At 40.6% G+C, this 21,226-nt stretch overlaps 1 protein-coding gene across 2 annotated transcripts in view; it reads left to right on the forward strand.

Annotated features, from left to right (window-relative positions):
* Positions 1-15,527: 15,527 nt before the first annotated feature.
* LOC309624695 (uncharacterized protein) overlaps positions 15,528-21,226 on the forward strand; it is a 49,984-nt gene continuing 44,285 nt past the window's right edge. Inside the window, exons 1-2 of one of the 2 annotated variants that reach the window (XM_082383080.1) lie at positions 15,542-15,682; positions 19,462-19,506. In XM_082383080.1, the coding sequence (XP_082239206.1) occupies positions 19,489-19,506 (18 nt within the window). In that variant the 5' untranslated portion in view covers positions 15,542-15,682; positions 19,462-19,488. Of the gene's footprint in view, positions 15,683-19,461; positions 19,507-21,226 lie in introns of both variants that reach the window. The other variant, XM_082383079.1, reaches the window with a different exon arrangement.

Below are 21,226 nucleotides of genomic sequence, written 5' to 3' on the forward strand. Positions count from 1 at the left end.
GGCCTGATGCTAGTCGCTGGTCCCCAATGCGGACCTTAGCTTCCTCTGAAGGGCTGAGCCACCTTAGCAGTAGCTGAGGAAAGCAGGCTGTTGCTTTGGGGGTTTTGCTTTTTTGTTTTTTGGGGGGTTTTTTAATTGAAGTATAGTTGATTTACAATGTTGTGTTAATTTCTGCTGAAATCACCAAAGGTCAAAAGTGATTCAGTTATACATATATATATTCTTTTTGATATTCTTTTCCATTATGGTTTATCATAGGATATTGAATATAGTTCCCTGTGCTATACAGTAGAACCTTGTTGTTTATCCATTCTATATATAATAGTTTGCATCTGCAAATCCCAAACTCCCAATCTATCCCTCCTCCACACCCCCATCCCCCTTGGCAACCACAAGTCTATTCTCTATGTCTGTGAATCTTTCTATTTCATAGGTAAGTCCATTTGTGTCATATTTTAGATTCCACATATGAGTGATAGCATATGGTATTTGTTTTTCTCTTTCTGACTTTCTTCACTTAGTATGATAATCTCTAGGTCCACCCATGTTGCTGCAAATGGCATTATTTCATTTTTTATGGCTGAGTAGTATTCCATTGTATATATGTACCACATCTTCTTTATCCATTCATCTGTCAATGGATATGTAGGTTATTGCCATGTCGTGGCTATTGTAAATAGTGCTTCTATGAACATTGGGGTATGTGTGTCATTTCAAATTAGAGTTTTCTCTGGATATATGCCCAGGAGTGGGATTGCTAAATCATATGGTAGCTCTCTTTTTAGTTTTTTAAGGAACCTCCATACTATTTTCCATAGTGGCTGCACCAACTTACATTTCCACAAACAGTGTAGGAGGGTTCCCTTTTCTCCACACCCTCTCCATCATTTGTTATTGTAGACTTTTTAATGATGACCATTCTGACTGGTGTGAGGTGGTACCTCATTGTAGTTTTGATTTGCATTCTCTAGTAATTACTGATGTTGAGCATCTTTTCATGTGCCTTTGGCCATCTGTATGTCTTCTTTGGAGAAATGTCTATTTAGTTCCTCTGCCCATTTTTTGATTGGGTTGTTTGGGTTTTTTTGATACTGACTTGTGTGAGCTGTTTATATATTTGGAATATTAACCTCTTGTTGGTCATATCATTTGCAAATATTTTCTTCCATTCAGTAGGTTGTCTTTTCGTTTTGTTGGTGGTTTCCTTTCCTGTGCAAAAGCTTTTAAGTTTAATTAGGTCCCTTTGTTTATTTTTGTTTTTATTTCTTTTGCCTTGGGAGACAAATCCAAAAAAATATATATCTACAATTTATGTCAGAGAGTGTTCTGCCTATGTTCTCTTCTAGGAGTTTCATGGTTTCAGATCTTAAATGTAGGTCTTTAATCCATTTTGTGTTTATTTTTGTATGTGGTGTGAGGAGATGTTCTAATCTCATTGTTTTACATGTAGCTGTCCAGTGCTGAGGGACCTAGTCTTAATGTTAACTTTTGACGATCCCTCTTCTACCCGGCACTCTAGAGTCAAAACTTATGTAATTAAGCACAAAATTAATCAAGGCACTCTATTGTCTGGATATAGTAGCATGAAACAAGTTCATACAATTCTGGTGCTTTTAGGTTTGTGGGGAAAGAAATACTGTTAACAAAGAATAAAATTTGGTTTATAAATCAGAAGTAAGATATTAAAAGATTCAGCATCCCCACATACAATACTCGTTTTTAATATTTTGCCTCATCTCTTTTCCTATTTGAAAGTAACATACTCTGACTCCCATATAACGTTTGACATTTGGCAACATCTTGTGAGGGTCTGTGTATATTTAAGGGTGAGGAAGAACCTGGTTTGCTCAGAAGCTTCTGTGGATGCTGGGATTTTGTCATTGCATTGTCTATCTGCATGATACAGTTGGGGTTATCAGTAATTACAACTTGTTTAGATATTTTTGGTTAGGAGTAGAAAGTAAAAGGAGATAATAGCTTTTGCTACTTAAAAGAGGGAATTAGAGGTTGCATTTGTGGGACTTCACTGGTGGCGCAGTGGTTAAGACTCCGCGCTCCCAATGCAGGGGGTCGGGGTTTGATCCCTGGTCAGAGAACTAGATCCCACATGCATGCTACAACTAAGAGTTTGCATACCACAACTAAGGAGCTGGCAAGCCGCAACTAGGGAGCCCGCCTGCTGCAACTAAGACCTGATGCAACCTAATTAATTAATTAATTAATTTTAAAAAATAAGAAGTTGCATTTGGAAGAGATTTATTGTTAAAACCAGTGATATTTTCTTTCTCCCATTTCAAGCCCTGGGCAAAAACCTTATGAAAACACGTGGATGGACTGTTATGGCCCCATTGAACATCTGACTCTGTTGCAATGTCATTAAAATGAATTTTTGGAGCCAGTTCAATTTGTCTTTAGCTTTATAGACATGGCCTTATTTGTATCTATTGCTCTCCCTTTCATGGAAGCATAATAAAGGAAAGAAAAAAACAGCATCCAGTCAATCAGTCAATCAGAAATAAGAGCTTTGAAGGAAAGTTCACAATGAATGTAAGATAACAGGGGAACCAGAGGTGTGTTGTGTATTTCCTCTATGGAGGGTAGAGGCCTTCATGATTAAGGATGTCATCAGGAATTATTTATGTTTCCACCGTCTAATACAAATTAAATTAACACTGTTTCAGGAATTGCTCAGGTATGAATATAAATAGTAGGTGTGATACAGACACCATCCAGCATTTGTGAGGGCAACAGTAATGATTCCTATTAAAATAAAGGTATATTCACACTCATTAAGATGAGTAATATAAGAAAACACTAAAACAGAAAATAAGAAGTGTTGGAAAGAATGTGGAGAAATTAGAACCCTTGTGCACTGTTGGTAGGAATATAAAAATGGTGCAATCAGTATGGAAAAAGCTAAGTAGTTCCTCAAAAAATTAAAAACAGAATCACCATATAATCTAGCAATTTCACTTCTGGGTATATACCCAAAACAGTTGAAAGCAGAATCTCTAAGATACACTTGTAAACCTATCTTCTTAGCATCATTTATTCACACTAGGCAAATGGTGGAAGCAACCCAAATGTACGTAGACTGATGAATGGATGATCAAAGGTAGTATATACATACAATGGGATATTATTCAATCTTAAAAAATAAGGAAATTCCAACATAAGCAGAATGGAGGGGGTAGTTGTTTACTGGACATAGAATTTCAATCTTGGAAGATGAAAAGAGTTCTGGAGATTGGTAGTGATAGTCGTACAACAGTATAAATGTAAATGCCAATGAACTATACACTTGAAAATGGTTAAGATGGTAAATTTTATGTTATGTGTATTTTACCACAATAATAAAACATGGGGGAAAAGCCACAGGACTGCACAGACCCCATTGGACCCTAAAATGCCACAAAGCCCTAAGCCTCTTTCCTCCTTGTTTACTAAATCTGTCCATTTTCCTGTGTTCATAAAGGACCTTTTCCAAAACAGTGCCTTTGACTCCAAGGCTGTCTCTAGACTTGGTCCCCAGGCTTGGCTCACCTACCTCCTCACCTCTTCTCTCCAGACCTTGCAACCCCACTCATTGGCCTAAGCCTCAGGGACTATGTGAAGCCTGTCCTATTGTTTGTTTAGGAAAAATTTATTTTAAAAAGTAAAATACTACATTCAACATATTAAACCTCATGGAAAAGAAATCAATAAAGAAGCAAAGTTGGGACTGAAAAAGTCATGAGAACTGTTGGGGAAAAAAAGGTAAAATGCAGGTGTAATTGGAATTATATCTATAATACTCATATAATGGGTAAGATAATCCAATCAAGAGTCAGAAATTATCACCGTATGTTTAAGACAAAAAAAAAAAAAAAAAGAGGCAACTATATGCTCTCCATAGAAAATGCTTTTAAATTCAAAGATGCAAAAAGATTGAAAGTAAAAGGATCAGGGAAAGATATATATGTAAATACACCCACCAGAAAGCTGGAGAGACTCTCCTAATACCAGGAGGGAAAAAGACTTTAAAAGAAAATATATTACTAGAGATATAGAAGGCTGTATCATGAAAAAGGTCGATTCATCAGGAAGCTATAACATTTATATGTGCATTTAATAACAGAGTGCCAAAATAAATGAAGCAAAAGAGAAATGAAGGGAAAAACAACAGTAAATGGAGACTCCAGTATCTCACTTTGAATATTATATACACAACTAGGCAAAATATCAACACAGAAATAAAAGACTTGTAAAACACTATAAATTAAGTACACCTTATGTGTCTACAGAACACTTCACCCAACAACAACAGAATATATATTCTTCAGAAGTGCATATGAAACCTCCAGGGTAGAACAAATGCTAGGACATAAACTTCACTAAATTTAAAATACTAAGAATAAATACATTTATGGTCTGTGACAACAATGGAATGAAATTAGAAATCAATAACTTAGGAAAAACTGGAGAAATTCACAAATATGAAAAAAAAAATACTCCTAAATAACCAATGTGTCAAAGAGGAAATCCATACAGACGTGAGGAAAGGTCTCAAACCAATAATCTCACCTTCCACCTTATCACACTTGGAAGGATGAGCACCAACACCCCCCCCCAATGAGACGAAGGAAATAAAAAAGAGCAGAAAATAGAGAATAGAAACAACATATAGAAATCAATGAAATCAAAAGTGGGGTGTTTGAAAAAACTCAATAAAATTGACAAATCTTTAGCTAAGCTGACTGAAAGAAAAAGAAGACTCAAATTCTGAAAATCGGACAGAAGGAAGACTATTCCACCAACCTTACAGCAATAAAAAGGATTATAAAGGAATTCAATGAACAGTATGGCAACAAATTAGATAATTTAGATGAAATAGACAAATCCCTAGAAATATACATCCTGCAGAAAATAACTCAAGAAAAAAATAGAGTTTCTGACTATACAAGTGATGTGGTTGAATTACTAAGCAAAAACTACTCAAAAGGAAAGCCCAGGTTCAAATGGCTTCACCATAGAATTCTCCAAATCATTCATAGGTTTAATACGATTCTTCAGAAACCCTCCCCACAAATAGAATCAACACAACACTTCAAACTCATTCTATCAGACCAGTATTACTGTTACTCTAAAACCAGACAAAGGTATTACTAAAAAATGAAGAAACCAATTTTCCTTGTGAAAATGGATGCCAAAAAAATCAACCATACTAGAAAACCTAATCCAGCATCATCTAACCACAAATATACAGCGTGACTAAGTCAGATTTACTTCAGGGATGCTAGGTTGAGTTAATATCTCAAAATCAACTTAGGCAATATAATGTATTAATACAGTAATAAGCAAAAATGTCATGATCACCTCAGGAGACTCATAGAAAGTACAGTTGACCCATGAACAACATAAGTTTGAACTGCACAGGTCCACTTATATGCAGATTTTTTCCAAAAAATATATTGGAAAAAACTTTGGAGATTTGCAACAATTTGAAAAAACTTGCAGATGAACCATGTAGCCTGGAAATATTGAAAAAATTAAGGAAAAGCTAGGTATGTCACAAATGTATTAAATGTAGGTACTAGTCTATTTTATCATTTAGTACCACAAAATATACACACATCTATTATAAAAAGTTAAAACTTATCAAAACTTATGCAGTACGCCTGAAACTAACATAACATTGTAAATCAACCATACTCCAATAAAATTTTTTAAAAAGACTAGTAATACAGAAAAAAAAAACTTATGCACACACAGACCATACATAGCACCATTTGCAATTGAGAGAAATGTTAACAAACAGAAACATGCCATATTAAATCAAAACTACATAAAATTAACTGTAGTATATACTCTACTATTTTAATAATTTTGTAGCCACTTCCTGATGCTATTTTGGTGAGCTCAAGTGGTGTGAGTATCCATAAAATGTCAAGTGATGCTAGTTCCCTGGTGGTCTAGTGGTTAGGATTCGTTGCTTTCACTGCAACGAATTGAACCCGTGGTCTGGGTTCAATCCCTGGTCAGGGAACTGAGATCTCACAAGCCGCATGGTGCAGCCAAAAATAAAAAAAACCTCATATGATGCTAATCATCTCCACATGTGCAGTTTGTCTCTCCAGTGAATTGCATATGGCAGTAAAAAGTGTTCTTTTGTGGTTCTTGAGTATTTTTCATCATGTTCAGTGCAATACTGTAAACCTTGAATAACACCATGGGACCCATGGAAAGTGCCACTAGTGATGCTAGAAGTGCTCCCAATAAGCAGAGAAAAGTCACTGTTACCAAGTCCAAGCTCATACTGCTTGCTGAACGACAGGCCAACAAATCAAGAGATTTGTTGTTGGGGCAAGGAATAGCTACTTTATTTGGGAAGCCAGCAGACCAAGAAGATGGTGGACTAGTGTCCCAAAGAACCATCTTCCCTGAGTTAGAATTCGGGCTGCTTTTACACGAAAAGGGAAGGGGATAAATTCAGACATTTCCTGGTTCCAGTCAGACTCTGAAGGGAATGTGTTAATTTCGTCCTTCCTGCATCCATTCACAGGTAAGCCTCACCAGGATGTTTTCTGTGAGCTAAACAAAGGTATTTTAGCTTAATGCTCATTACATGGGAGGCAGGGTTCCCAGAGATGGGCCATTATGTATACTTTAAGCTTGTAGGCAACATCCCTTTAGTGATTAACTTGTAGCAAAAACAATAGAATAGCAAAATAAAAGTAAAAGAAACAGATCCAATATGGAGTCAGATTTGTTCTTCCCTATTATATCATGACATTACAAGAAAGAGTTGAATTGCTTGATATATATTGTAATTTAGGTCTGTAGCTGCAGTTGCTTGCCACTTCAAGATAAATGAGTCCAGCATAAGGACCATAGTAAAAAAAAAAAGAGAAGGGTATTCCTTAAGCCATTGCTGCTGCTATGCCAGCAGGTACGGAAATCTTGCACTTTTTATGAAATACTTTTTTTTAATTTATTTTATTATTGTAGTTTATTTTATTTTTTGGCTGCATTGGGTCTTTGTTGCTGCGCGTGGGCTTTTCTCTGGTCGTGGCGAGCAGGGGCTACTCTTCGTTGCCATGTGTGGGCTTCTCACTGCAGTAGCTTCTCTTGTTGCGGAGCACGGGCTCTAGGCACGTGGGCTTCAGTAGTTGTGACACTCAGGCTCAGTAGTTGTGGTGCACGAGCTTAGTTGCTCCGCAGCATGTGAGATCTTCCCAGACCAAGGCTCGAACCCGTGTCCCCCACATTGGCAGGCAGATTCTTAACCACTGTGCCACCAGGGAAGTCCTGAGACTGCCTTTTAAAGTTCTTTTGATATTGGACAATGCCCCTGATGACCCAGAACCCCATGAGTTCAACACTGAAGGCATCAAACTGGTCTATTAGCCCCCAAACACAAGGTCTCTAATTCAGCCTCTAGATCAGGCAGTCATAAGGACCCTTTTTTTAAAAAAAATATATTTATTTATTTATTTATTTGTCTGCACCAGGTCTTAGTTCCAGCATGCAGGATCTTTGTAGCGGCATGCAGGGTCTTTTAGTTATGGCCTGCAGGATCTTTAGCTGTGGCATGTGGGATCTAGTTCCCTGACCAGGGATCAAACCCAGGCCCCCTGCATTGGGAGCACGGAGTCTTAGCCACTGGACCACCAGGGAAGTCCCCATAAGGACCTTTAAGTCTCATTATACACACCACTCTATGGAAAGGATTGTCAATGCTATGGAAGAGAACCCCAAAAGAGAGAACATCATGAAAGCCTGGAAGTATTGCACCATCAAAGATGCCATCATTGTTATAGAAAAAGCCGTGAAAGCCCAAACAATAAATTGCTGCTGGAGAAAACTGTGTCCAGATGTTGTGCATGACCCCACAAGATTTATGACAGAGCAAATCAAGGAAATCATGAAAGAGATTGTGGGTATGGCAAAAAAAATTCGTTGGTGGGGTGAAGGGTTTCAAGATATGGATTTTGGAGAAATTCAAGATCTAGGCTCTGTCATAAATCTTGTGGGGTCATGCACAACATCTGGACACAGTTTTCTCCAGCAGCAATTTATTGTTTGGGCTTTCACGGCTTTTTCTATAACAATGATGGCATCTACTTCCAGGCTTTCATGGGGTTCATAGAGTGGTGAAGACTTAAAGGCCTTTTGGACTTCCCTGGTGGTGCAGTGGCTAAGATGCAGCACAATTCGATCCCTGGTCTGGGAGGATCCCACATGCTATGGAGCAGCTAAGCCTGCACGCCACAACTACTGAAGCCTGCGTGCCTAGAGCCCATGCTCCGAAACAAGAGAAGCCACTGCATTGAGAAGCCCACACATGGCAACGAAGAGTAGCCCCTGCTCGCCACAACCAGAGAAAAGCCCACGCGCAGCAACAAAGACCCAACGCAGCCAAAAAACAAACAAAAAAAAGGCTGCTTTTGACTTCTTTTTGACATGGACCCTTCTATGATACAGGCACTGAAACTAAAGCAAATGGTGGAAGAAGAATTGGTACTATAGAAACATTTTTTTAGAAATGAATGAAACATTTTTAGAGAAATGAATAAGTAAAAGAGTCAGACAGAAATTACAATGTATTTCCATAAAATTACACCTCTCCTGCCTTCCCTTCCACCTCCTCCACCTCTTCCACCTTTGCCATCCCTCAGAGAGCTAGACCACCCCCTCCTATTCTTCCTCCTCTTCAGTCTACTCAATGTGAAGACAAGGATGAAGACCCTTTATGATGATTCACTTCCACTTAATGAATAGTAAATATTCATCATACTGTACAGTTAATCAACTTTATTGTATATGTGTGTGAATGTCTTCATGTGAAAATCTAATAACTGTGTGGCAAGAACTGTATGAGATGTTTTTGTGTCATTATTGTCATCATCTCTTAATTATTATCATCTGTAAGACTTGTATGGAAGTGGAAAGCCTATCCTTACCTAGGTATAAAGTGAGTGATATTTAATATAAAATTAATGATGTGTAAATTTTATTACTGTTTTATAACTTTGCTTTCAAAGAATTACATTACCATACAGTATGCTTCTCTCTCGTAATTGGAGAAACTGCATATCAGCCTATGATCACAGATAAGTGGTTTTTTAAAAAAATGGAACAATGTTTTCAATACTGTATTATGAATATGACCATAATACATGAGAAAAATTTTATAATGATTCATTCATTAGTTATAGGCTAGGCTACCATGAAGCAACTGTATCCATTACACTAGGCTACGATAAAGCAATCATATTGCCATTTCTTCATTATCAGTGCATGAATCATTATACTTACAATTATGAATTTCTTTTTCACGTTATCTTTTCATTTTTTTTAAATTTTTTTTGAAATTTATTTGTTTATTTATTTATTTATGGCTGTGTTGGGTCTTCGTTTCTGTGCGAGGGCTTTCTCTAGTTGTGGCAGGTGGGGGCCACTCTTCGTCGCGGTGCGCGGGCCTCTCACTATCGCGGCCTCTCTTATTGCGGAGCACAGGCTCCAGACGCGCAGGCTCAGTAATTGTGGCTCACGGGCCTAGCTGTTCTACGGCATGTGGGATCTTCCCAGACTAGGGCTCGAACCCGTGTCCCCTGCATTGGCAGGCAGATTCTCAACCACTGCGCCACCAGGGAAGCCCTATCTTTTCACTTTTGATGTCGTGTTAGTAATACATATAACATCACAGCGTTTTGTATCATATAAGACAATATTGATGGAGGTACTGATAGACAATTCATCTTGTAAACAGAAGACATAAACTTATGGTATTGATAAATACAGTACAGTACTGTAAATGTATTTTCCTTATGATTTTCTTAATAATATTTTCTTTTCTCTTGCTTACTTTCTTGTAATAATACAGTATACAGTACATATTACATACAAAATATGTGCTAATCAGCTGTTTATGTTATCTGGTCAACAGTAGTCTATTAATAAAGTTTTGGGGGAGTCAATAGTTATATGTAGATTTTTGACTGCCTGGGGACAGCACCTCTAACCCCTGCATTGTTCAAGGGTCAGCTGTAGTTGACAACCTCCAGCACCCTCTCGTGATAAAAACCCTCAGCAAACCAGGTATTGATAGAGATTTCCTTCACATGAAAATGAGCATCGATGAAAAAAATCACAGCTGATATTATATTTAATTGGTGAAAAACTGGATGCTTTCCCCTGAATATCAGGAAGGAAACAATGATATCTGCTCTTATCATTTCTATTTGACAATACCCTGGGGGTTTTAGCCAGGACAATTGTGCAATGAATAAATGAATGAAAAGGAAATAAAATGAATCCAAGTTGGATAAGAGAAAGTAATCCTGTCTCTACATGTAGATGATGTATCCTGTAAATAGAAAACTCTAAGGAATCCACTTTTTTTTTTTTTTTTTTTTTTTTTTAATTTTTATTTATTTATGGCTGTGTTGGGTCTTCGTTTCTGTGCGAGGGCTTTCTCCATTTGCGGCAAGCGGGGGCCACTCCTCATCGCGGTGCGCGGGCCTCTCACCATCGCGGCCTCTCCCGTTGCGGAGCACAGGCTCCAGACGCGCAGGCTCAGCAGCCGTGGCTCACGGGGCCCAGCTGCTCCGCGGCATGTGGGATCCCCCCAGACCAGGGCTCGAACCCGTGTCCCCCGCACCGGCAGGCAGATTCTCAACCACTGCGCCACCAGGGAAGCCCGGGAATCCACTTTTTTAAAAAAACTATTAGAAATGATAATCGAGTTTGGCAAGGTTGTAGGGTACAAGATCAATATATAAAAATACGTTCTATTTCTAATCACTTACAACAAAAAATCTGAAAATGAAATTTTAAAAATCCATTCACAAGAGCATAAAAATGAATAAAATAGGGGAGAGGGATAAATTGGGAGATTGGGATTGACATTTAAATGCTACTATGTATAAAATACATGGCTAATAAGAGCCTACTGTATAGCACAGGAAACTCTTCTCAATACTCTGTGATGGCCTATATGGGAAAATAATCTAAAAAAAGAGTGGATATATGTATATGTATAACTGATTCACTTTGCTGTACACCTGAAACTAACACAACATTGTAAATCAACTGTACCGCAATAAATATGAATAAAATAGTTAGGACTAAATTTAACAAAAGAGATACCAAGCAAAAACTCCGAAATCCACAAAACATTGTTGAGCAAAATTAAAGATCTAATTACATGGTATAACCTCCCATGTACGTACATTGGAAGACAATATTTTGAGATGGCAATACTCCTCCAAATGATCCACAGATTCAGTGCAATCTCTGTCAGAATCCCAACTGACTTCTTTATAGAAATTGTTAAACTGTTTCAAAAATTCAGATAGAATTGCAAGGTATCCAGAATAAAACAGTGAAAGCAAAAATCAAGTAGGAGGACTCACATTTCCTTATTCCAAAACTTTCTGCTGAACAATGGTAATGAAGGTAGTGTGGTAATGACACAGGGATGGACATATAAATCATTGGAATAGAATGAGATTTCATAAATAAACCCATCTGTCTGTGGTCAACTGGTTTTCAAACACAATGCCAAGAATGGGAAAAGAATATTCTTAAAAGTTGGCACTGGGATGAGTGGATAGCCACATGCAAAAGAATGAAGTGGACGTTTACATCACACCACATACAGTAATTTACCAAAATGGATCAAAGACCTAAATATAAGAGGTTAAACCTTAATACTCTTAGAAAAAAATGTAGGGACTTCCCTGGAGGTCCAGTGGTTAAGACTCTGCACTTCCACTGCAGGGGGCACAGGTTCAATTCTTGGTCTGTGAACTAAGATCCTTGCATGCCCAGTGGCACGGCCAAAATATATATGTATATGGAGGAAAATATTCATGACCTTGGATTTGGCACAAAATTATTCAAGATGACACCAAAAAAAAAAAAGACAACTTGAATTTAATCAAAATTATTAACTTTTGTACTTCAGAGTATACTATCAAAAAAGTGAAAACACACATTGGGACCCAGGTTTACTGTTGTGGGAATATAGAATGGTGCAGCCACTTTATTTATTTTTTATTTATTTATTTATATACTTATTTATTTTTGGCTGCATTGGGTCTTCCTTGCTGCGCCTAGGCTTTCTTCAGTTGCGGCAAGCGGGGGCTACTCTTCGTTGTGATGTGTGGTCTTCACGTTGTGGTGGCTTCTCTTGTTGTGGAGCCCGGGCTCTAGGCACGCGGGCTTCAGTAGTTGCAGCACTCGGGTTCAGTAGTTCTGGCGCATGGGCTTAGTTGCTCCGCAGCATGTAGGATCTTCCTGGACCAGGGCTCGAACCCGTGTCCCCTGCATTGGCAGGTGGATTCTTAACCACTGTGCCACCAGGGAAGCCCGTTGCAGCCACTTTAGAAAACAGTATGGCATGGGAATTCCCTGGTGGTCCAGTGGTTAGGACTCCGCGCTTTCACTGCTCGGGGCCTGGTTCAATCCCTGGTGGAAGAACTAAGATCCTGCAAGCTGGGCAATGCGACCAAAACACACACACACACACACACACACACACAAAACCCCCACAAAAACAAACAAACAAAAAAAACACTATGGCAGTTCCTCAAAAATTATATTCAAAGTACCATGTGATCCAGCAATACTGCTTCTGGGTATATACTCCCAGGACTCAGATATTTCTACACCCTTGTTCACAGGAGTGTTATTCATGAGCCAAAAGGTGGTAGCAACTCATGTGTCCATCAAAAATGGATAACAAAATTTAGTGTATACATAGAATGGAATTTTATTCAGATTTAGAAAAAAGAAAGGAAATTCTAACATATGCTGTAACATGGGTGAAATGAGAACATCATGCTAAGTGAAATAAGCCAGTCAAAAATGGACAACTACTATATGAATCCACTTGTATGAAGTACCTAGAATAGTGAAATTCATAGAGACAGAAAGTAGAATGGTGGTTGGTAGGGCCTGGGGGAAAGGGAAGTGGGGAGAGGTTGTTTAATATGTATAGATTTTCAGTTTTGAAAGACGAAAACACTTCTGAGATTGATTTCCCAATGTCAGTGTACTTCTCACTACTGAACTGGACATCTAAGATGTAAACTTCATAGTATGTGTTAAAAGTTAAAATTTTAAAGCAAGAGAGGGAAAACACAGCCCACAGAATGGAAGAAAGTTTTGCAAATAAAATATCTAAGGGATTTGTATTGAAGGTATATAAAGAACACTAATAACTCAATAATAAGTCAACTAACCCAATTTTAAAATATGAAAGAATGTAAATAGACATTTTTAAAGGAAAATGTACAAATGGTCAAGAACACATTAAAAGATGCTTGCACTAGCCATCAAAGAAATTCAAATCAAAACCCCAATGAGAGGGACTTCCCTGGTGGTGCAGTGGTTAAGACTCCATGCTCCCAATGCAGGGGGCTGGGGTTCGATCCCTGGTCAGGGAACCCACATGCATGCCACAACTAAGGAGCCCACCTGCCGCAAATAAGAGCCGGTGCAACCAAATAAATAAATATATTTTAAAAAATGAGATACCACTTCACAATCACTAGGATAGCTAGAGTTAAAAAAGTGAGATAATAAAAGTTTTGTGGATGATATGGGAAAATTGGAACCCTCAACCACTGCCGGTGGGAATATAAAATGGTGCAACGACTTTGGAAAACAAATCTGGCAATTCCTCAGAAATTAAACCTAGAATTACCATAGGACCCATCAATTCATTCCTAGATATATGCCCAATAGAAATGAAAATATGTCCAAACAAAAACTTGTACACGAAAGTTTATTGCAACATTATTCATAATAGCCAAAAGGTGGAAACAAACTAAATGTCCATTAAGGAATGAGTAAATAAAGAAAATGTGTTTTACGCATACAGTGGAATATTATTCAGCCATAAAGATGAATGAGGTATCCATACATGCTACCACATAGATGTTCCTTGAAAAAGTTATGCTAAGCAACTGAAGTTAATTACAAAGACAATACTTCATATGATTCCATTAGTATATAACTCCAGAACAGGGAAATCTATAGAAACAGAAAGATTAGAGGTTGCCTACAACTCTGGCTTGGAGGAGGAAGATGGGAAGATAGGGAAGTGATATTTAAAGGGTACCGGGGTTTCTTTTAGAGGTGACAAAAATGTTCAAAAATTGTGCTGATTGAACATATCTGTGAATGTACTGAAAACCATTGACTTGTACACATTAAAGGGATGCAGTGTATGGTATGTGTATTTTACCTCAATAAAACTATTCAGATAAATAAATGCAGTAGAAGTTTTGAACCAATGTGTTAAGAATATTAAAAGTTTTCAAGTATATCCCACATTTCCAAAACTTATTGTGTTTTTTTTTTAATATATAATGTTCTATGTCAATTATACCTCGTTTTGGTTTTTTTTTTAATTTATTTTTGGCTGCATTGGGTCTTCTTTGCTGCCTGCGGGCTTTCTCTAGTTGCAGCACACGGACTTCTCACTGCGGTGTCTTCTCTTGTTGTGGAGCACGTGCTCTAGGCGCTCGGTTTTCACTAGTTGTGGCAGGTAGTCTTCAGTAGTTGTGGCGCAGGGGCTTAGTTGCTCCGCGGCACCAGGGATCGAACCCGTGTCCCCTGCATTGGCATGTGGATTCTTAACCACTGTGCCACCAGGGAAGTCCCCAAAACTTATTGTTTTTTGTTATATTGGTAAAAACAGTAACTAGGGGCTTCCCTAGTTGCACGCAGCACCGAAGACCCAATGCAGCCAAAAATAAACAAATAAATAAATTTATTTAAAAAAATAGCAACTGGATTGCCTTAGGGATATCATAGCCGTTTAATTTCAAAATTTCTAGGCACACACTCTGAAACTAAAATAAATTTCCTTCTAGCGTAAAATGTATACCTGAGAGTATTGTTGAACACATCTCACAAATTATGATTGGTGGGAGAAGAGTCCCTGTTCCCAGGCAAGGGCTGCAGGGTTCAAACCTCCCACCAGAGTCAAGTGCTTGGGAGGCCAGGGGATTCTCTAGCTAAAATACCACATGTGTGGAGAGGGAAAAGTGACGGCCTCAACGCTGTCAACAAAGATAAAAATGGAGCCAGACTCTTTATTACACATGGTGAGGTCATTTTTCAGTGTGTCTGTAAACAAGGGTCACAGTATCCTGAGTGGCCTCACAGCCTGTGCCAAGTATTGCCCCGTGGAGGACCGCAAACCCTCTTTTCCCAGTTGGCCTGACCAGGGCGCCCCTCTTGCTTTGGATAAGGACGTCGGTTGTTCCGGAATCTGACTCTGGAATTCCCTGAGCACACCTGTGTCCCCACAATCTGAAAGATCTGAGGAAGACGCCACTGTCCCTCTAGGGCCAGTGACAAGTGTGGTTTAAAGGCAAACGTCGCTGGAAGGGACAAGTTCCCGCCCACTTGTGGAAACTGATTCTGCTCAATCATGTGACCTCCTGACCCGTTGTCACTCAGCAGAAAGGGGGGCGGGTGCTTGCGAACTGTCCAATCAGGGGCGCAGCAGGGGAAAGTGGGTGGGCCACGTTCTGCAAACTGCGTGGACGCTTGTGGCCACGCTTTGCGTGGAATCTCGTCTGCGTTTACGCGTCTCAGGTGTGTCCGCTGAAGCTTCAATATGTGCTGCAGGGGCCGCGGGAGTCTGTGGGAAGACGCCGGAGGAGCCCAAAGCCGGGAAATGGTGAGTGTGCTGGGCCAGGTGTCCCAGGACAGGGGGGAGGGACAGTCTGAACCGGCCGTAGCGGGACGTGGGCCTCCCGGCGCGGTAAACTCGGGAGTCTGCGGACCCAAAATCGCAGGGGGCGCCGTTCAGACCTCATTCCCTCCGGCTGTCGCAGTGGCGCGGCTGGGTCGGCAGCCGGGACCCCGGGCGTCCTGTGCCGTCACTGCAGGCGGTGACTTAAGCCTGGAGCCTCTCTGGGCAGCTCTGCGCCCGCAGCCCCGCGACTCCTCTAGAATGTGTGGTAACCACGGGGAGGGTTATCAGGGGACAGTCGTGACTCCGTCTCTGTGGTTCGTGCGCGGGAGGAGCTGTGGTCTGTGGGGTCCCAGTTTCTCCTTTCTTCCCAGGGGGCACTCGTTTTCTCCTGAGTTTTCCAAATGTTTGGAGAGCAGGGTCTCAAATCCAGGATCCAGACTAATTCCCAGATTAGCTCTTCCTAAAACTGGCAATAAATCCCTAAATTTCCACATCCCTCCCTCATTCCCACAGCCAGCTTTTCGTCTTCAATTCGGAGCATCATTATCAACTCTTCGTTCTCCCTGGTGTATTTCAAACAGACCCAATATTTTAATTGTTTATCCTTTTTCTTTGTTTAAAAAAAATTTATTTATTTTTGGCTGTGTTGGGTCTTCGTTGCTGCACGTGGGCTTCCTCTAGTTGCGGCGAGCGGGGGTTACTCTTCGTTGCGGCGCACGGGCTTCTCATTGCAGTGGCTTCTCTTGTTGCGGAGCATGGGCTCTAGGCGCACGGGCTTCAGTAGTTGTGGCTCACAGGCTCAGTAGTTGTCGCTCGCCGGCTCTAGAGCACAGGCTCAGTAGTTGTGGTGCACGGGCTTAGTTGCTCCGCGACATGTGGGATCTTCCCGGACCAGGGCTCGAACCCATGTCCACTGCATTGGCAGGCGGATTCTTAACCACTGCGCCACCAGGGAAGTCCCTATCCTTATTCTAAAGAGTCATGGGTGGCTCTTCTTTAAGGATTTATATTTGCTGTGGATGTTTTCCATGAGAGGCAATCTGAGAATAAGCACCTGGAACTGAAACCGTGTAACTCAGATTGGGACTTGAACCCACTGTCTTTTAACTGAGATCTCACACCTGGTCTCAGGACTTAATGAAGCTCAGGTTCTTGATGTCTCATCGCAGAAATAATTCAGTGAGAGACAAAGTGATAGGTAAGAAGTGGAGACACTCCACAGACAGAGTGTGGGCCATCTCAGAAGGTGAGAGTGGCACCAGGGTGTGGGGTTGGCCGTTTTTATAGGGGTGGATAATTTCATAGGCTAATGAGTGGGAGGGGTATTCCAGCTATTTTGGAGAAGGGGTGGGGATTTCCAGGAATTGGGCCACCGCCCACTTTTTGACCTTTATGCTCGGCCTTGGAACTGTCATGGCACCTGTGACTGTGTTACAATGAGTGTATACTGAGGCTCAAGGTCTAGTGGAAGTCAACTTGTCTGCCATCTTGGACCTATTCTGTTCTAATCAGTTTATGTCGTGTCCTCAGGCTATGTCATTCTTTTAAAGGTTGTGCCGTGACCCCTTCCCTCCTGTTTCAGAACTACATTGTATGAAATCCTTGTGCTTCTCCTCGAGGGTCTTTCCTGGGCACAGACATCCTATGGGTAGTCCTTTGGGTAGAGTTTCCTCTTTGGAAACGTTCCTGGGTGTTCTCTCCTGTCAGCACTTCCCCTCCCTGGGTTTGTCACCCTGGAAAGATATATTCATGTATGTGAGCCTCAGTTATTCAAAAAATTAAAATTTATGTAAGCATTGGAGCTTGAACGATAGCATTTTCCAAAGAGGCAAGAAATAGGTGAGTTTCAGAAAAAAGAAAATATTCTTGTATTACATGGCGTTAAAAATTCTTGTTTCTTTTTTCTTCCCTCCCTGAGCAGGTGTAGTAATATCCTGAGGTCTGTTCTTTTTGTTTTGGGTTTTTTTGTGGGGGCGGAGGGTTGTTCAAATGCAATTCCAGGGCTTAGGCTTGAGGTGTTCAAGTACAGTTTTAAAAATTTTTTTATTGAAATATAGTTGATTTACAATGTGTTAGTTTCAGATGTACAGTCAAGTGATCCAGTCATATATATACATATATATGTGTATATTTATATGTGAATATATGTGTATATACTTTTTAGATGCTTTTCCATTACAGGTTATTGATATTGAGTATAGTTCCCTGTGCTATACAGTAGGTCCTTGTTAGTTATCTGTTTTATATATAGTAGTGTGTATATTTTAATCCCAAACTCCTAATTTACCCCCCCCATTGTGTTTTTATAAAACAATTTCTTGCTGTGGAAATAATAATTAATTAATATCATTATTTTCTGAGAGTAATAGATACTTATGCGTTTTCTTGTTGAACTAGGAAAATGCCTTACAATTTTCTTCCCTCCTTTCTACATAAACACGAGGTTTGTGTGATTTTGCTGGATTCTTCAACCACTGGGGTCATTTAAAATAGCATCGTGTGGTCCAAAGCAATGTGACTGGGAGCAGAGGCCTGAGGTCAGTGACTCAAGGTGAGGCCCCCTTGAGGCTGCAAAGGGAAGTACTTGAAGGCCCAGCTGGTTCTTCTTGGAGAGCCCAGCAGGTGTCCTACCTGCTCACACCCACCATGGAAGGAGCCTTTAAGCTGAGAGAAGCTACAGAGCCCTGGAAAGCTGGGGATACAAGTGCACATGGCAGAAAGGGTTTGGGGGGAGATGGGTTGGTGATGCCCCTTTTGAGGTTGTAACCGTGGTTTCCCCAGGTCTGTTTCTAGGTATAGGCTGGAGTTGTTGGGGTTTTTTAAATATAAATTTATTTATTTATTTATTTATGGCTGAGTTGGGTCTTTGTTGCTGCGCGCGGGCTTTTCTCTAGTTGCGGCAAGCGGGGGCTACTCTTCGTTGTGGTGCACGGGCTTCTCATTGCGGTGGCTTCTCTTGTTGTGGAGCACGGGATCTAGGCGCATGGGCTTCAGTAGTTGTGGCTTGCAGGCTCTAGAGTGCAGGCTCAGTAGTTGTGGCTCACGGGCCTAGTTGCTCCGCGGCATGTGGGATCTTCCCAGACCAGGGCTCGAACCCGTGTCCCCTGCATTGGCAGGCGAATTCTTAACCACTGCGCCACCAGGGAAGCCCTAGGTTGGAGTTTTGCATCCACAGTGTAGCTGCGCTCAGAGTGTAATTTGTTTACATTGAGAAAGTCTGTGACAGGAGTTCTGTGTCCTGGGTTAGGGGTCATGAATTTGGGAGTTCTTTTGGGTCAGAATCTTAAATTGAATTCTGCTGAGAGTTTTCTCACTGTGGGAATGGAAGCCTGAAAAAGGGAGTGGTTCCAGTATTCCCCAGGGAGAGGAGGGCGTGTGGCGTTCCCAGAGTCCATCCCTGTGGCTGCTTAGGTGCCCCCACCCTCCTTCACCAGGGACTGACCTGGTCCAGTGGTTCTGTCTCAACCAGGAGAGCCTAGTGTGTGTTAAACTTTCATACAGGCTCCTTCTGTCCTGTGGGACGCTGGCTGCTTATCTGTGCTGATTCCAATATTTGTGTCTCTTTCCTCTGGATTCTTTTATCCATTGAATAGTGCAGCCCTTTGGCTGTAGTTTCCCTTAGCACTTTGTAATTAATTCCCTGTGTGGGAAATAACATTTTTAGTTTCTTGGGCTTAAAGAAAATTCTAAGTTGATTGAGAGATATGATGTCGGTAAGGCAAGAAAATTGTGGAACTAAATAGAATTTTTGTTCCTTTTAGGGAAGAGAACCTCAAGATGTGAGATGAATGTGTTTACGTTTTCAGGTATGTGTTCCATTTTACATCAGTGTTTGTGTATGTCCTTAGAGAATATTGAAATTTAAAAGGCTAAAGCAGGGAACTCCCTGGCAGTCCAGTGGTTAGGACTCGGGGCTTTCACTGCTGGTTCAGTCCCTGGTCACGGAACTAAGATCCCGCAAGCCGTGCAGCACAGCCAAAAAAAAAGCTAAAGCAATTGATGTGAGGACAGCTAATCAAAGCTTACATAAATCTTTGAAAATTCTACTGCATTTAAAGAACTAAACCCAAACCCTTGTTGCATTATAATGTTATATGGATTTCTGAAAATACCACCCTCCCCCATGTGAGATACAGGGAAGGGACAAACTAGGATGCACCTGGTCATTTTAGTTAGCAAGGGATTTGAAAATTATGGTTTATACTTTTGTAACCATTCGTGTTCAAAGGAATTAAATCTTAACAATAGTTTCCTATGTACAAAAGTTAAAATTAAAGAAAGACTATTAAATAGTAACACAGGGTGTATATACTTTGCTTATTTTCAATAAACCTGTGAGATACAAAAGCCTAACTTAAGCAAAGTCACTGCCCACCTATCCTGGTCCCCTCCAGCATTGTTACTCCAGCCACTGCAAATACACAGTTTTAATCATTTCTTGAGCTTCCTGTTAATGTTTCTTTATATAAAAACAAGCCATTCTGAATTCATATTTTTCATACCCAAGTTTGTCCTTATAATGAGTAGTCAAACTCCACATTTTTAAAACTTGATTAAAGTATAGTTGGTATACAATGTTGTGTTAATTTCTGCTGTACAGCAAAGTGATTCAGTTATACCTATATACATTCTTTTTCATATTCTTTTCCGTTATGGTTTATCACAGGATATTGAATATAGTTCCCTGTGTTACACAGTAGGACCTTGTTGTTTATCCGTTCTATATATCACAGCTTGCGTCTGCTCATCCCACACTCCCAGTCCTTTCTTTCCCCAACCCCCCTCCCCCTTGGCAACCACAAGTCTGTTCTCTGTGTTTGTACAGACACCACGTTTTTTGATGTTTACCGACAGCTTACGCCTCCCTTCTCTTTTCCCCTTGTGTCCACGCCCGGAAAAGCCGATAACAAAGTCTGTAGTCCTCTGGCATTAGTTTCACATTCCAGCCGCACAAGCCCCTGTCTGTGTGCAGAACTCTTATCCTGGCCCAACCCCCGACAGAGATTCTTTGCTTGACCAGAGAATCTTTGGTTCTGACCCTAAACCTTCTCCCAGGCCTATCTGTGTAGTTCCTCGTGAAATCCAGTTTTACCAGAAACCCTGCTGCGTCAGTTAAACCAGAATTCCCCAGCTCCCCATGTCTGATCGCCTTCTGTATCTGATTGGGTTCCTACATTGCCACCATTGCTCAGGTGATCTGTGATCACCCTGGCCTGACTTCAGTAAGAATCCTGTTAGGTCAGTTTATCCAGACCCACTAATCCCTGGTTTTTCTTTTAGTAATTTTCCATCCACTGACCACCCCCCCCAAATTGCTCTCTGCCCATGAATTCCCACTTCCACATGCTGTATTCAGAGTTGAGCCTAGTCTCATTTCTCCCCGGCTGTGAAATCCCATCGCAGTGGTCTCTGTACCTGTCCCAGGGGTTCTGGATAAAATCTGCTTTACCTCTTTGACAAGTGTCACTGAATATTTTTTCTTTAAGGTCCCCTAGCCATGATAAAAATCCAGGCCAGGCTCCTTTC

This window comes from Balaenoptera borealis (genome assembly GCF_965194805.1).
Source record: "Balaenoptera borealis genome assembly, chromosome: 2".
Lineage (NCBI taxonomy): Eukaryota > Metazoa > Chordata > Mammalia > Artiodactyla > Balaenopteridae > Balaenoptera > Balaenoptera borealis.